Source organism: Marmota flaviventris, chromosome 1 (genome assembly GCF_047511675.1).
Source record: "Marmota flaviventris isolate mMarFla1 chromosome 1, mMarFla1.hap1, whole genome shotgun sequence".
In the NCBI taxonomy this organism is placed as follows: domain Eukaryota; kingdom Metazoa; phylum Chordata; class Mammalia; order Rodentia; family Sciuridae; genus Marmota; species Marmota flaviventris.
In genome coordinates, this window is record NC_092498.1 from 139,780,620 (window position 1) to 139,796,172 (window position 15,553).

The 15,553-nt window shown below is 41.3% G+C and overlaps 1 protein-coding gene and 1 non-coding gene across 2 annotated transcripts in view; one reads left to right on the forward strand and one right to left on the reverse strand.

Annotated features, from left to right (window-relative positions):
• Fbxw8 (F-box and WD repeat domain containing 8) overlaps positions 1-15,553 on the reverse strand; it is a 106,963-nt gene that overhangs the window by 72,177 nt on the left and 19,233 nt on the right. Inside the window, exons 3-4 of the mRNA XM_027949190.2 lie at positions 5,442-5,606; positions 1,455-1,543 (exon numbers count right to left, since the gene is read on the reverse strand). Coding sequence (XP_027804991.1) covers positions 1,455-1,543; positions 5,442-5,606 — 254 coding nt within the window. The remainder of the gene's footprint in view (positions 1-1,454; positions 1,544-5,441; positions 5,607-15,553) is intronic.
• On the forward strand, positions 11,481-11,584 carry LOC114103486 (U6 spliceosomal RNA). Its single transcript, XR_003584681.2, has one exon. It is a non-coding gene; the product is annotated as a U6 spliceosomal RNA (small nuclear RNA).

Below are 15,553 nucleotides of genomic sequence, written 5' to 3' on the forward strand. Positions count from 1 at the left end.
GCAGCGTTGAACAGACCTCCAGGGAGCTGGGAGGCAGGGAGGCAGGGAAAGGAGGACTGGCACCTGGCCTCAGAGACCATGACCAGATAACAAAGTTGTATAACTGGCTTTCGGGATGAAAGTCTCTCCTCTATTTCTAATCTCTTTTTAGGACTGTTCAGTCCAATCTCAGCATTCTGTCCTCAAGCATCTTTTTACACAGGCAGAGAGAGACTCTTTAAGTCAGAAGGATACAAATATATTATGCAGTAGCCATTGACTCTCGGACTTGGGGGATGGAAGCACCATGCACAACGTGAGCTCTGAGGTCCACATTTCAGCCATGAGGGGCAGAAGCCTGATGACCTACTGATAACTGGATGGAAGGAATTCCAGATTTTTGACCCATTAATCTTTCTAAAAATAACAGTGCTACAGTTCTCCCAAGAAGGACATTAACCTCTAAATTATAGCCAGTGAAACAGAAGCCAAAAAGAACTGTCCCTCCTGGGTACAGCTTGTTTAAAACAAATAATTTTTCAGGGACATGGCATATCATAAAATATTTAAATAATCTATTTGGAATTTCAATTCAAATAGTGCTCTTCAAGGAATGCTATTTAAGGAAAGTTTTTTTAAGAAAAAGTCTAAGCCAAGGTTGGTTTTGGTTTTTGGTTTCCTGTAGGTAGCACCTTCACTGAGGCAGCTCAGCCAAAGCCCATGGAGACTCAGAAGTTTAAGGGTTTGGGTCTTCACATTTGGGCATACAATTTGAGATGGTAAAAGCATACAATCAAAAGTTTACAACTGCAGACTGTAGTTCAAGACACCTTCCTAATCCACAAAGAAAATTGATCTTCTTATAGTTCATTAAAGAAATACATAAATGCACCTCTGTAGTAAAACATGAAGAATTCATGAAAGTGGTTTTTGGAACAGAAGCCAAAGGAATTTACAGAAGCTAAAATTAAATTTCTCGGCCATGGAGACACATAAAAAACCTAGTTCCAGACAAGTTAAATAGCAAATACATACTATGTGGTGGGCAAGGAAGATTATGTGTGGCCGCAGCCCTTCCTCATAATAAATGCTTCAGAACAAGAGAATAAGAACAGGACCTGATTGTGCCAACACTTATTATTCTTGCTTGACTTTTTTATGTCTTCATAAAACACAAACTGCTTGCCTTAATGAAAATCTAACATAACATGCCACGAGAGTGATTTAAAAGCCAGGAAAGACATATTAAGACAAATGAATCACAAATCTGCTCCACACTATTTGCTTCTCTCTACTTACTACTGAGCTCTCAAATCCTAAAGAAGAGAGTCAGAGATTCTCCTCCCTACGCACAGCTGTCACTGGGGAAGGTACATGCTCTCACAGGAAGATAAGGTCATTGTGCTCAGAGGGCAGTTCTTGAAAAATGAAAGGCTGTAAGAAGAAGAGCAGTAAGTGAAAATTGCTTGGCTTACCCAGCAATGACAACACCATCGTGAGAGTGCACATCACATAAAACCGCGTCAGGAATGTGTTCCAGCTCACTCACAGCACCTTTGCGATTCTGTGTGAGAAAAAGATGCAGTTTATACTATTCTTAGGGCAGCCAGGAGACAAAGCACTTCACCTTCACCCACCTTCCACAGAGATTTTTCTATGGCATGAATTTTATTCAAGTTACCTGGGCATTCAAAAGGACAAAGATGGCAACTAACATCACGTTCGAGTTACCACATACATCAAAGACACTGAACCAGAGGGCAAGGTCATGTGAGATGCTGGACCTGTCCTCAAGGAGATCACTGAATATAAAGGAAGTATGTGCACATAAATAGCCACAATCCACAGTAAGCTGACCACATTTGCTGGTAATCACAAGTATCTGAAGAAGTATATAAAGTATGTTTAAAAATTCAGTTCAGCAAAGAGAAAGTACCTATTAACTCTTACAAGGACTCTCAATAAAATAAAAACACTACATATCACAAGAGATAAAGACCAGGAGATAGAAAGAGAGAAGAAAAGATGACATTTCTGATTGAGCTCAGAAGTTCCATGGAAAACCTAAAACCTAAACTGAGTCTGTGGAAAGAGAGGTGAGGGAGTGTTATTTTCCACTATGTGTGCTACTCTGACTTTTGAATTCTTTTTCCAAGATCATTCATTATTGATTGGAAAAAACATATTAAACGATTACTTTCAGGGGCTGGGGATTGGCTCAAGCGGTAGCGCGCTCACCTGGCATGCACGCTCGCCTGGCATGCACGCTCGCCTGGCATGCGCGCGGCCCGGGTTCCATCCTCAGCACCACATACAAAGATGTTGTGTCTGCCGAAAACTAAAAAATAAATATTAAAAAAATTCTCTCTCTCTCTCTCTCTTTAAAAAAAAAATTACTTTCAAAATAAAAATCAAGGGAATCTGAAGAGATATAAAGTCTTTACAGGTGGGAAATGTGAAAGAGTAGACAGTTAAGCCAAAAAGCAAGCATGAATACAGGAATTTAAAAGTACCAAATGATCATAATTTTAGTTTTGCTGCTTTGGCCCAGGATTAGAAATAGTGTTCCCAAGTGTCACACACAGTTCTTATCATACAATAAAGGTAGACATTAATATTATTGCTTATATTAGGGAAGAGATGATGACATTCATCCCATTAAATCCATGTTTATTAAGCAGTTATACTCCAGAAACTGGGCAAGAGAATCTGCAATGGTGGTCATTACTTCATCTGAGGATCAAGTCTACAGTTGAGGGATAAAACTGCACCCATCCAATAGGAGCTCTCCGACTTGCGGAGTCATGATGAGGGAAGGGAAGGGAAGGATATGGCTACAAAGCAGAGAGAAGAGCTCTTTTGACAAAAAAGGTATTGAAAGAAGAGAGCCTGAGAAGAAAAGCTGCCTGCAGTTGGCACTGACTCATTCTGTCCGGGGGCTTCCCTCTCCTTCTTGGGCTCTGATCCCTCACTGATATTTTAGTCATAGAGGTCCCAGAATGCCAGGGTGAAAGAAAACACTATGCACACCCCAGGAAGAGCAACACTGTGGCCCCCACACCCACTTCATCAAATCACTTCCAGGGTGAACTGCAGGTGCAGATAAGTGCATGCATTTACAGGTCACCCCTACACAGAGTGACCTGAGAACTCTGGGATTCCTTCTGAGCTTTCCCCAGGCATTGACCAAGAAGGTATCAAACCAAATCACCTGCCCAACCCATTCTAAAATCTACCATAAATAGGATGGGAACAGTGTATCTGTGTACAAAGGCTTAAGAGCCTTGAGAACAGCCTTGCCTGAGCACCGAGCATGGCCTCCTCAGCAGAAGGAGCATTAGACTTAGGACATGGATGTCCTTGCCTCACTGTGGGGAGCAGTGTTAGGTGTAAGCCCCTTCTAGATATAAGAAAACAGAGGCAGGCCAGAGCTAAGCCGTGTGCCCTAATGCGACCTTTCATGTTCTGATGAAGCACTCCTTCATTCTAAAATTACAGTAAAATCCCATCATTATACTTAATGAAAGAATCATCATTTAAAATTTCATCCATATTGGGCTGGGGCTGGGGCTCAGCAGTAGTGCACTTGCCTGGCATGTGTGAGGCACTGGATTCGATTCTCAGCACCACATGTCAATAAATAAATAAAGGACTATCAATAGCTTTTAAAAAAAAATTTACCCATATAGTCCTCATTATTACCAGTGTCAGGAAATGGGCCAGAGACACTCCAAAGAGAAGTCTCCCTCACTTTTGCCTGTAGCAATACCCAGTTCACTCAGTGGACAAACATTCCTTGAGCGCATATGGTTTTGTGCTTGTTAGAGAAAAACAATAAATAGGCATTTAGTTAAATTGTTTGTAACCTGAAAACTGTAATTTGGTGCCAAATGCTTCACTGCTGTCATCCCCAGCCCAAATGAGGTGGTGGTACTGCCTGCCTGCCTTGTCTTCTCTGCCATCAAAGAGGAAGCAAAAATCTTAGCTGCCATTTTCTCCCTCAGGATCTGAAATCTCTGAATTCAATCTAAGGGACACTGAATATCTCCAGCTCTCACATTCATAAATCTCAAAGGATCCCTCCTTTCTGAACAGAGAGGCCCACGTTAACCCCCCTCTGGAGCTTCCCCTGAACAGCAGCCTCTTCTACTGGGATCAGACTCTCTGTTCCTTGCCCCTGATTGTCTGAATGGCTTTGTTTGTCAAACCTTCCTGCCTGCCTCTCATCTATGTCTGTCCATCATAAGACCTAACCAAGCTCACAGGCAAGAGAGCTAACAGACCCCTCCAAATGAGTTTACTACCTTTGGTGAATGCAAACAAACACTGTGGGGAGAGCATGACTTTCTTAGGGGTGGTGTCTTAATGTCCTAAGAAAAAATACCTGTACTAATTCTCCTTAGAATGGCAGGTCTAACAAGGAGCAATTCTGCCCCCATGTGACATCTGGCAATATCTGGAGACATTCTGAGTTATCACAACTTTGGGGGAGGATGAGAATACTATTGGTATTTAGTAAGTAAAGGCCAGGGATGCTGCTTGACATCCTGCAATGCATAAGGCAGCTCCCTACAAAAAGAGGCTGACCCAATGTCCCTAGTGCCGGGGCTGAGCAACCCTGAATTAGAGAGACACTGCTCTGGCTAATGTTGCTAGAACTGCATGAGGTTGCCCTCATCAAGCATATCAGTCACTAATCAGGTTATGAGGTGACTAGGGAGAGACATACACATAGGCAATATGTCACCATCAGTAATGAGCAAAAGTCATTCATGTTAAAGTCTATTAGGATTGACTTTATGGGAGAGAAGAATGTGGTTCTATCTCTTCTCTACTCATGAATATCCAGTTTCCTGGGCAGGAAAGAAATGCTGCTGCACACCACCGTCTTGTCATGCCTCTCACAGCTCTATGTAGCACGCTTCTCGACAGTTATCCATGGAAACACTTCTCTGTGCAAATTCTTAGCTGTGATCTAATATTTCTGTAGAGACTTTTAAGTGATAAATGCAAGGGCAGCAAGCCAGTGGGTTACATGAGGGAAGAGAAGACAGCTCTTAAGGATGTGAAATGATCTCCCTCTTACAGTTACTAAAATGGCATTTGTAGCTCCTCTTTTGTGTGCAGGTGGTGCTTCTGCCTTCTTGGACTCTCCAAGAAGGTGTCAAAAGTGAGAGAGAGCTATATCAAATATGACTCCAACAATCCTAACCAGCAGAGGGAAGTGACAGGCAGCCCAACCTCAGCTGTCCTTCCCTGGATAATAGGGAGAAGCTCTCAAACTTTGTCACTGAAAACAGAGGCAGATCTTCCAAGGAGGGACAAAACAGGTCATCAATAGCGATCAGCACACCCCTCTGCCTCTACTTCTGGCAATTAACCTCGGGCTGCAACTAAAGGTTTGGACTCCCATGTCTTTGCAAGCTATTTTTCCACAGGTAAAGTTACTGGCCACTGCCTACCTTCCAGTTGGTTCTTAACATGTGTTCCTTGGCTCGGCACTCTTGGAAGATGAGCTTCCAGCATGAATAATCTGAGATGCTGCTCTCCGGAAGGTGCCCTTCCTGCTGGCACAGCCTGTACCACAGCACCTCATCTTCAGCAATCACCTTCCACGTCTTGCTCACCTAAAGCAGCAGAAGTGACACAAATGTCAAAATCTGCAATTAGAAGGGCCCCTCACCATCCAAAAATCAATCAACACCTCTATTACTGCCCTGGGTTTATGGCAGTATAAAATGTCTCATTAACAAAACACTCCGAGGTGGAAAAAAATACAAGCAAATGTTTCCAGTTTTATCTTTCAAGATTTCAAAATTGTTGTACCACCATGTAATCTCACATTTTAGCCTGCTTGATTAAATTATTATCTAACAAATGAGACAGAAAAAATACACAAGTACATAAAATGCAAAAAAAAAAAATTATGAACTTTACCACGGTAATTAGCTACATAATCATACACAGCTCTTCAGAACAGAATTTCTACTTTTTACCAACAGCACTTGTATTTCCATCTTATATAATGGAAGACTGGCCTCTGAAATGAGAGGCTATAATAAAATAAACACCCATAAGTCAAATATCTGGTCATATAAAACTCCAAAATTATGTTACAAATGAGAACTTAGATTTTAAATATATAGATTTTAAAAATATGGTTGGGGTTGTGGCTCAGTGACAGAGCACTTGCCTAGTCTGTGTGAGGCACTGGGTTCAATCCTCAGCACCACATAAAAATAAATAAATAAAATAAAGGCATTGTGGCTATCTACAACTAGAATTTTAAAATATATGTATTATATATGTAAATATATATATTTAACACAAAACTCAAAGCTGTTAACCAGGCCTGCAAGATCTGGTAGAGAGCAACTGATGTTATGTTTGGCCTGAATCTCAATCCCAACAGTATCCAGCGGAAAAAGCTGTTTTAGCTATGTTTTGTTTTCCAACTATAATTTAGGGGAATAATGGATTTACTTCATCACAGGATAATGTACAAAGCTGGCCAGATTGCAAAAAATGGACTCTGCTGGCAAGAGGAGAGAGTGATTCAGAAGATCAATAGGATCCAGTTTATGGTACATGCTAGTAATGCAGGATCAAGCAGGTTGAAACTCATTCCTAATAAAGTGATTGGTAACCAGCAGTTTGTAGGACCCTGTGCTCTTTAGCACTCCTTGGGGCTAATTCATGAACCAGAGACAGCTGAGAAGAGAGAAGCATCAGAGAGTGAGAAAGAATGTGCATCATGCACAAGGCAGAGTCTTGTTGCTCAAGGGGGCCTTGGTGGATGAAGCACAAATAGGAAGCTAACTTTTGCATCTCTGAAAATCTGCTCCTCCATAACACCACACAGAATGCTGCCCCAAACAGTCACAACTGACTTTTTCAGGACTCTAGATTTAATGAAAGGCTTGATACACTCTAAAGTGCATGTAATTATGAAAAATGGCTGCATATCAGTAAGATCTGCGACTTTCAACTTGTACTTAAGCAGCAGAAGTGACGCAAGGCGGCCTTGAAACAGCAGTCTCACAACTATGATACTGTAAAAACCAGCAGCCCAGCAGCCACCAGAGGCGCCAAACAGGTTTAGATCTCCCTAAACTCCAATCCCCAAAGGATTTGCCTTGTCTGGCACCTGGCTGGAAAACTGTTCTTGAAACTAGTCTTTATCTGACCTCTATCCCATCTCCAGGGCATTTGTTTAAAGCAATAAGTGTTAAGTAAGTTTAGCTCTACAGATGCCAGAGGAGGCACTGCCAGTAGAGCTAAGAAGAAGCTGACCAAGAAAGCTTAAATTTATAAAGACAGGAAAAACTGGGGGATGAGGTGTTCTCAGGGTTTGTCTTTGAAAGGTTCTCATATATTTATTCCTGGGAGTCTGGAATGTAGGTTCATGTGCAGTACTGTGCATGTGCCCAGAAAAAAAAAAAACAGATGGGGCCCTGATCTCTCAATTCTGGCTGACTTGCCCTGCACAGGCAAGAAGTGAAGGCTAAGGCAGAGTGGTAAACTGTTGGGATAGTGAAGGGGTGTTCCAACATACAAAGAACACCTGAGCACATTTAAGAAAATCTCTGTCCAATCACCAAGCAGAGACTTCAGTGGCCATAGAGGATAAAGAACAGAGACTAGGGAAGTCACTTAACAGCAGCAACCAAAAACAATAAATGGTAATAACAACAAATTCTTCAGAGGTAGGAAAATCTGATTACCAGAGTTGCAACATTATTTTAAATGTCCAGTTTTTAACAACAATAACAACAAAAAAGTGCAAGACATTCAAAGAAACAGGAAAGTAGGACGTATGCACAGGGTAAAAAGCAGTCAGTACAAAGTGTCCCTGAGGAGGTATAGACAATGAATTTATCAAACAGAGACTTTAAATCAGCTATTATAAACATGTTCAAAATACTAAAGGAAAGCATGTCTAAAGAAATAAAGGAAAGTATAAGAAAAATGTTTTACCCTACAGAGAATATTGATAAACAGACAAAAATTATTTAAAACAACAACAACAACAAAAAAAACAAGTAGAAGTTCTACTGTTGAAAAACACAGCAATTGAAACAAAAAAAAAAAACACTAGAGAGACTCAATAACAAATATGAACTGGTAGAAAAAAATCAGCAAATTTTTGGATTATCCAATCCAAGAAAGAATTATAAAAAAATGAAGAAGAAAATGCACAGAGCCCTCAGAGACCTATGGGATACCAGGTTCCAAGTATTTCAATGTATGCAAAATACAATGATAATGGAGCAGTTCTTGGTGTCTATTAGAATTAAGTAGGTATTAATCCAAACTAGATTGTTTTAAGATGTTCACTCAAAAACAATCCAGTGAAAGAAACAAGGGGATTAAAGTGCATAATAGAAAATATCTATTTAACACAAGAGAAGACCATAATGAGAGAATAAAGGAATAAAAAAGGACATATAGGAAGAAGCTAAAGCTTACAAAGTAAAAGTCAGAAATAAGAATGCAGTCTATCTCAGTCTAAAAATTTTTTGACTTTCCATCTCAAGCAAGCTATATAAAAAATAACCATTATTATACCTTATTCAACCAAAAGGAACACTGAATAATTTAACACTCTGATGGCACATTAAGTTCTGGTTTCCCTAATTACGTATCTGCCGTACATGTGTGCATACAAGCTCCACATGTGATAAATAGTCACATCATGTAAGTCACTTTCTTATAGGCACAGGCTGTGCACTTCACATGAAATCCACAGCTTCAAAAGTGGCACAAATAAATGGCAAAGCTTCTGTCATTTTCCTGAAGTGTCACACTGTAATGCTGAAGGTGTCACACAGGCTCAAGCCTCACCCACCTTCAAGGGTTTAGAAATGAAGAATTACGAGGGTGCTGGCAATCAACTGGGCACCTCTCCCCACAGTAAGAAGGCTTCTCACAGCTTCTCTGAACAGCAGAGGTCCAGGCAGTCCTGGAATGCTGCCAGTGAAGAGCTGACCTCCCAAATCACTTGGGTCTCTCACAAGGCCATCTAACTATTAGAATGCGCTTCCTCCATTGTGATGAAAACGACTTCTACCCATGGCCCTGATTTTGCTATTTGGATGAAGAAAGCTATTTAATCTTCCGACAGTCCCTCACGTAGCTGAAGACAGTTATCACACGTCCCTCAGCCATTTCTTCACTGGTCTAAATATTATCCATTTCCTTCAACTATCTATGACTGATTTCCATACACATCACTATCTGAATGAACCCTAATAGCTGTGCATTTATAGAGTTCCTCATCAAATAAGGTACTCAGAACCAAACAATCCCCCATATATGGGTTGTCAAGTGCCACAAACAATATGATCTCATCAGACATTAAGGTTTTTTGGTTTTGTTTTTTTCAGTGCTAACTCAAGCATCACAAATGCCTGTCAGATACCTTACCACTGAGCTACATTCCCAGCCCTTTTTGTTTTTTATTTTGAGACAGGGTCTCAAAATAAGGGCCACACTAAGTTGCTGAGGCTGGCTTTGAACTTGCAATCCTCCTGCCTCAGCCTTCCAAGCCACTGGGATTATAGGTATGCACCACTGCATCTGGCTACACCTAAATTCTTAACTTTCTAAACTTCTTATCTGTTTTAAGTGCCACCTCAACATTTTAGCCCCCTCAGATCATCTCTGAATCCTAACTGTTATCCACTGTACTAGCTAATTCTCCCATATATAAATCCCCTGCAAAATATGATACGTGGGCCTTCGTGTCTTAATTATTTTTTTAAAAAAAGTTAACCAAGATGAGGCTGAGGCTGGACAGGGCCCTGTGGCAAACCACTGGAGTCCGCCCCACTGCTGACATGGATCCATTAAGCAACTCACCCTGGGTAAGGCCACAGCATCAGTTACAAATCCACTTAACCACACCGTCATCCCACACTCTTCCATCTTAGCCATAAGGGCTCAGGAAACAAATCCTCATCTGATCACAAGTGGTCAGACAATAAAGAATGGAATAATGACTCAATAACACTGGAGCCCCAGTTTTGACTAGACAGAACACTGTGGTTTTATATTTGGCATATGTGATCCACAGCTGAGCCTACTCATGACACCCTGGTAGTGTCTGTCCATCTGTCTGTGCCAGAGTGAGTCTGAGTAGTAGGCATTCAAGAAGCACAGAAAGGGATGGACTAACGTCAGCTGTGATAGAGCCAGGCCACAATTCAAATAGTTTCAGAGCAGAGTACACCCCCTAACAGATCTCTGGAACTCAGGAGCAAATGAGCCATAAGATGAGGAGTAACGTATAGAAATCCTCCCAGGTTCTCCAAGGTAGAAAGTGCTAACCAAACACAGAGTAACTAACTCTGATCCTTGGGATACGTGAGCCCTTTTTGTAAAAATTATAAAACAAAATTTTTATAAAAATGTAACTACTGAACAAGACTCAGAATAGCAAAGAGGCCATAAAAATGTCATTATTACCTCATTAAATAGACCAGCACTACCCAAAGTGTGTTCAGCAGAACAATAGCTCCCCAGTGTACTGATAAATTTCTTTTTTTAAATTTTTTTATAGTTGTAGATGGACAGAATAGCTTTATTTTATATGTTTATTTGTATGTGGTGCTGAGGATCGAACCCAATGCCTCATGCATGCTAGGCAAGTGCTCTACCACTGAGCCACAGCCTCAGCCCCAACCCTGATAAGTTTCTTAAAAAAAAAAAAAAAGGGCTGGGGTTGTAGCTCAGTGGTTGAGTGCTTGCCTGGCATACGTGAGGCACTGGGTTCGATCCTCAGCACCACATAAAAAAATAAAATAAAGATATTATGTCCATCTACAACTAAAAAATTAAAAAATTATTTAAGAAAATAAAACTTAAAAAAAAAAAGTATTCCACGATCAAGTGAGTCTAGGGAACACTGGTTTAAACAATACTAAGCAGGATTCTTTGTTGCAGGACTTCTCAGAGCTTTACACAGACTGCTTATCTCTAAGATGGGAATGTAAGAAGCTGAGTTTCCCAGACTTTTTTGGTTCCCGACTTCTTCCTCCAAGGAGTGTTTCAAAAGCCCAGTGCTCTGCAGACAAATTAGTCAAGATGTAAGTTGGGCACCAACTACATCTATGATACTAAGGTCAGCAACTCTCATCAGTACTTTACCTCAAGCTGCCATACTGACACCTGCATGTGAGACCCAATCCACTGATGTACCCCGACTGAGGGCTGCTTCCCATTCTTGGGGAAACTATACATGGGAAAGTTTGGTTCCTGCTCATACAGTCAGTCTAGATCAAAAGACTGAACCCAAATAGGGACCTTTAAATTCTGGAGTCCAAAATCTTTTTTTCTCCCCTTCTCTCAGATGGAGCTTCTAAATCACTATTTTAATAGCACGCAAACCCAGTGCTCAGTGACTACAAATTAGAAGATCCCAAGTACATTAAACATTCTGGATGGGTTGTCATAAGAACTAAACCAAACATATTTCAGCCACTTTAAAATGGAGAAAGTTTATGCTCGCTTTGGCAACACATATACTAAAATTGGAACGATACAGAGGTTAGCATGGCCCTTGCACAAGGATGACACACAAATTCGTGAAGGGTTCCATATTTTTAGCTCAAGAATTAAAATCAAGAATCAATAAATGGGATGGATTCAAACTAAAAAGTTTCTTCTCAGCAAAAGAAACAACCTGTGAGGTGAAGAGAGAGCCTACATCTTGGGAGCAAATCTTTACCCCTCACACATCAGATAGAGCACTAATCTCTAGGGATATAAAGAACTCAAAAAGCTAAACACCAAAAAAATAAATAACCCAAGCAATAAATGGGCCAAGGATCTGAACAGACACTTCTCAGAAGATGATATACAGTTTACTCAATCAACAAATATATCATTGCTAGCAATCAGAGAAATTCAAATTAAAACCACTCTAAGATTTCATCTCACTCCAGTCAGAACAGCAGCTATTATGCATATAAACAACAATAAGTGTTGGCGAGGATGTGGGGAAAAAGGCACACTCATACACTGCTGGTGGAATTGCAAATTGGTGCAGCCAATATGGAAAGCAGTAAGGAGATTGCTTGAAAAACTGGGAATGGAACCACCATTTGACCCAGCTTTCCCTCTCCTTGGTCTACACCCAAAGGACTGAAAAACAGCACACTACAGGGACACATCCCACATCAATGTTTATAGCAGCACAATTCATAATAGCTAAACTGTGGAACCAACCTAGATGCCCTTCAGTAGATGAATGGATAAAGAAAATGTGACATTTAAACATAATGGAATATTATTCATCAATAAAAGAAAATAAAATCATGGCATTTACAGGTAAATGGATGGCGTTGGAGAAGACAATGTTAAGTGAAGTTAGCCAATCCCAAAAAACCAAATGCTGAATGTTTTCTCTGATATAAGGAGGCTGATTCATAGTGGGGTAGGGAGGGGGAACATGGGAGGAACAGACGAACTCTAGATAGGTCAGAGGGGTGGGAAGGGAAGGGAGGGGGCATGGAGTTAGAAATGATAGTGGAATTGATGATCATCATTATCCAAAGTATATGTATGAAGAAAAAAAAATGGAGAAAGTTCTCAGTGGGACTTTCAGGAGCCGCAAACATCTCAGACCTTCTATAAGATCCAAGTTGTTTTAAATAACAATCTGAAAACCTGCAAAAAAGGTTTAGGAACTAAAAAACTGAGAATAAAAAGTTGACATTTTGGTGCATTATCCACATCACTAATGCCAGAACTCAGTTCTTAGTCTGCAAAAAATAATATTCAGGATCCTGGATAATACACACACACATACATACATACACACACACACACACACACATCTGTTTGAGGGATTTACAAAAGGTAGAGGTGAGAATTACTTCCAAAAAGGGATCAGGACTGTACCCACAATTAGGCATTAAAAATGAAAGTATGCCAGCAATTTCTTTAGCAAACTATAAATGGAAGGTGCTTTTTAACTTCTTTTAAAGGAGAAGAAAAATGACAGCCTTTAAGAATTTAATTCTGAAGAAAAAAAAATCAGCAAGGATCTAGTTAAACTTTCACAAGCAAAATTTAAAGGGGCTAACCAAAAGAAAATCTTTCTACTTGCTTTGATTTCTTGACTTATATTAAATGTAGCAAGTTTACAAGCCTGAATTTTCCAAAGGTCCAATGGTCTTTCTTTAATACACCAGAATTGGAAAGGCCCTGGCTCAGTGAAAGCCCCACTGAGTGAGCCTCAGCTGCAAGAATTTGCTAATAAAAGTGTCTCCAGCATTTTGTTTTATAGCACCACTGTGAATCACCACATTTGGGATGGGGGATGGGGAGGAGCGAGCTCGTGGCTGGAAAATTAGCTGTGTTAGCTCTGCCTGGATTAAGGTTATCAACAAAGATTACAAAGGGGAAATGTCATTGTTCCATTCACACCTTCACATACCACATCTGCTTGGGGAGAACACACCATATCCATAGACATCCCTGAACATCCTCCTCTTCCCACATGCACTTCCTTCATGTTCTCTTGAGTTACCTGCCTCAAATACTATTGACGTGCAAAGGGCTCGCAACTTAACATCTCAACCCAGAGCTCAACCCAGAACTCACCTCCAGCCTCACACCTGACTACTGGTCTTCCCCTCAAACCTGCTCATCACACAGTTTTCGCCTTCTCAGCAAACTGCAAGCTCATCCTTCCAGTTCCTTAGTCCACACCTCGGAGTCTTGGCTGACTTTTCTTTCTCTTCGTGCATTCAACCCATCGGCAATTCTGACTCTGCCCACTTCTGCTGGGGCAAGCCTGGCCCAGCCAACATTCTCGTCTCTGGATGATTTCAGGTCAGAGTGGTCTCTCTACTGCCATGCTTGTCCCCCAACAGCCTATTCCCCACATAGCAGCCAAAATGATCCCACTTAAAAAGAAAGTCAGGGGCTGGAAGTGTAGGTCAGTGGTTGAGTGCCTGCCTAGTATGCACAAGGCCCTGGGTTCCATCCCCAGTACTGCCACAGTCTGGCTGGGCACAAATGCCACAGTCTGGCTGGGCACACAATCACGAGCCACCACACAGCTTGTAGATTCAAACAGCAACTCTTTATTCCCGAACTCACACCAGCCGTCTACAATCACGTTCTGGGGAAATCCACGTTCTCTGCCCAAATCCACCTCCACTGGGCTTCTATCTCCCCCAAATTACTGTCTGAATCCCGTGAGAACTCAAGGGGAACTCAGGCAGCAGGATACGCCCTATTCCCAGGAGGAATAATCTTAAACCTGGAATGCCCTAAACACGATTATCTTAAAACCGGGAACACCCTAATCTGCCTTGGTCCTTGAGCAAGGTCACCTACATTCAATGTCACTGCAACATGTCAGCAACATGGGGTACGCTGGCAAGGAAATTGTCATACCTACTTGGCTAATGGCTCCCAGCACAGTACTACAAAACAAATAAAATAAATCAAAGTAAGCCTTTGTCACTCCTCTGCTCAAAACACTCAAAGCCTTCCCAGGCCACTCAGAATGAAGCTTTAAATTCTTTTAGTGGGCTAAAACGCCTTTTACATTCTGACCATCCTTTCTCTTATTCCCTCCCACTCAGTGCCACTCTATTAGTTTCTCGTGGTTACTCTAACACACTACCAAACTTAGTGATGTAAAACAACAGAGATTTCCTCTCACAGTGCTGGAGGCCAGAAGTCTAAAATCAAGGTAGTAGTTGCATTCTTCCTGGAGGCTCCAGGGGAAATATATTTCTTACCTTTCCCAGCTTCTAGCTGCCATCTCTACTCCTTAGCTTGGACTCCTTACTCCATCTTCAAAGCCAGAAGCAAGTTCTCTCTTCTCTGAGCCTTGTAATTACATTAAGCCCACCTGGATAATTCAAGATAATCCCCCATCTCATCTCAAGATCCTTAACTTAATCCCATTTGCAAAGGCCCTTTACCATGAAAGCATGTTCACAGGGTCCAGTGACTAGGACATGGACACATCTGGAAATCCATTATACAGTATACCACAACCCAGTCACTCTGACCTTCCTGCCATCCATCACATACCACAGACCCTGCTTCAAGTGAAACTCAACTGTATCTGCCTGAGGGCTTCTGCCAGAGACCTGTACAGTTTCCTCTGCCCTACCTTCCAGTCCCTGCTCAAAGGTCACCTTCTCTATGAAGTCTTCCCTGTCCTCTTAAAAGTGCAACATCACCTCCGCTGTCTTGGTCTACGACATAGCACATATCACATACTCTACTTTTGCTACCAGGTTTGTCTTTTAGGGAGACATACTCTATATAATGAGGTGTTTATTGCATACAATGTAAGCCCTCTGAAAAGTAGGGGTTTTATCTGAGATGTTCACTGCTGAGCTTGCTGTCTTGAATGGCACCTGGCACACAGCAAGTCCTCTGTAAATAATCAAATGAGATGTAAGAATAAGGCCAACTTTTTAAAAATTCAACTTTAAAAAAAATTGCTTTCATTTTCAAAGTTCATATAAACAGCTCAGTTCCTGACATGGGCTGCCCTCAACAGGCTCTGACTTTCTCACTCACAACCATTCTCTTGCTTTCT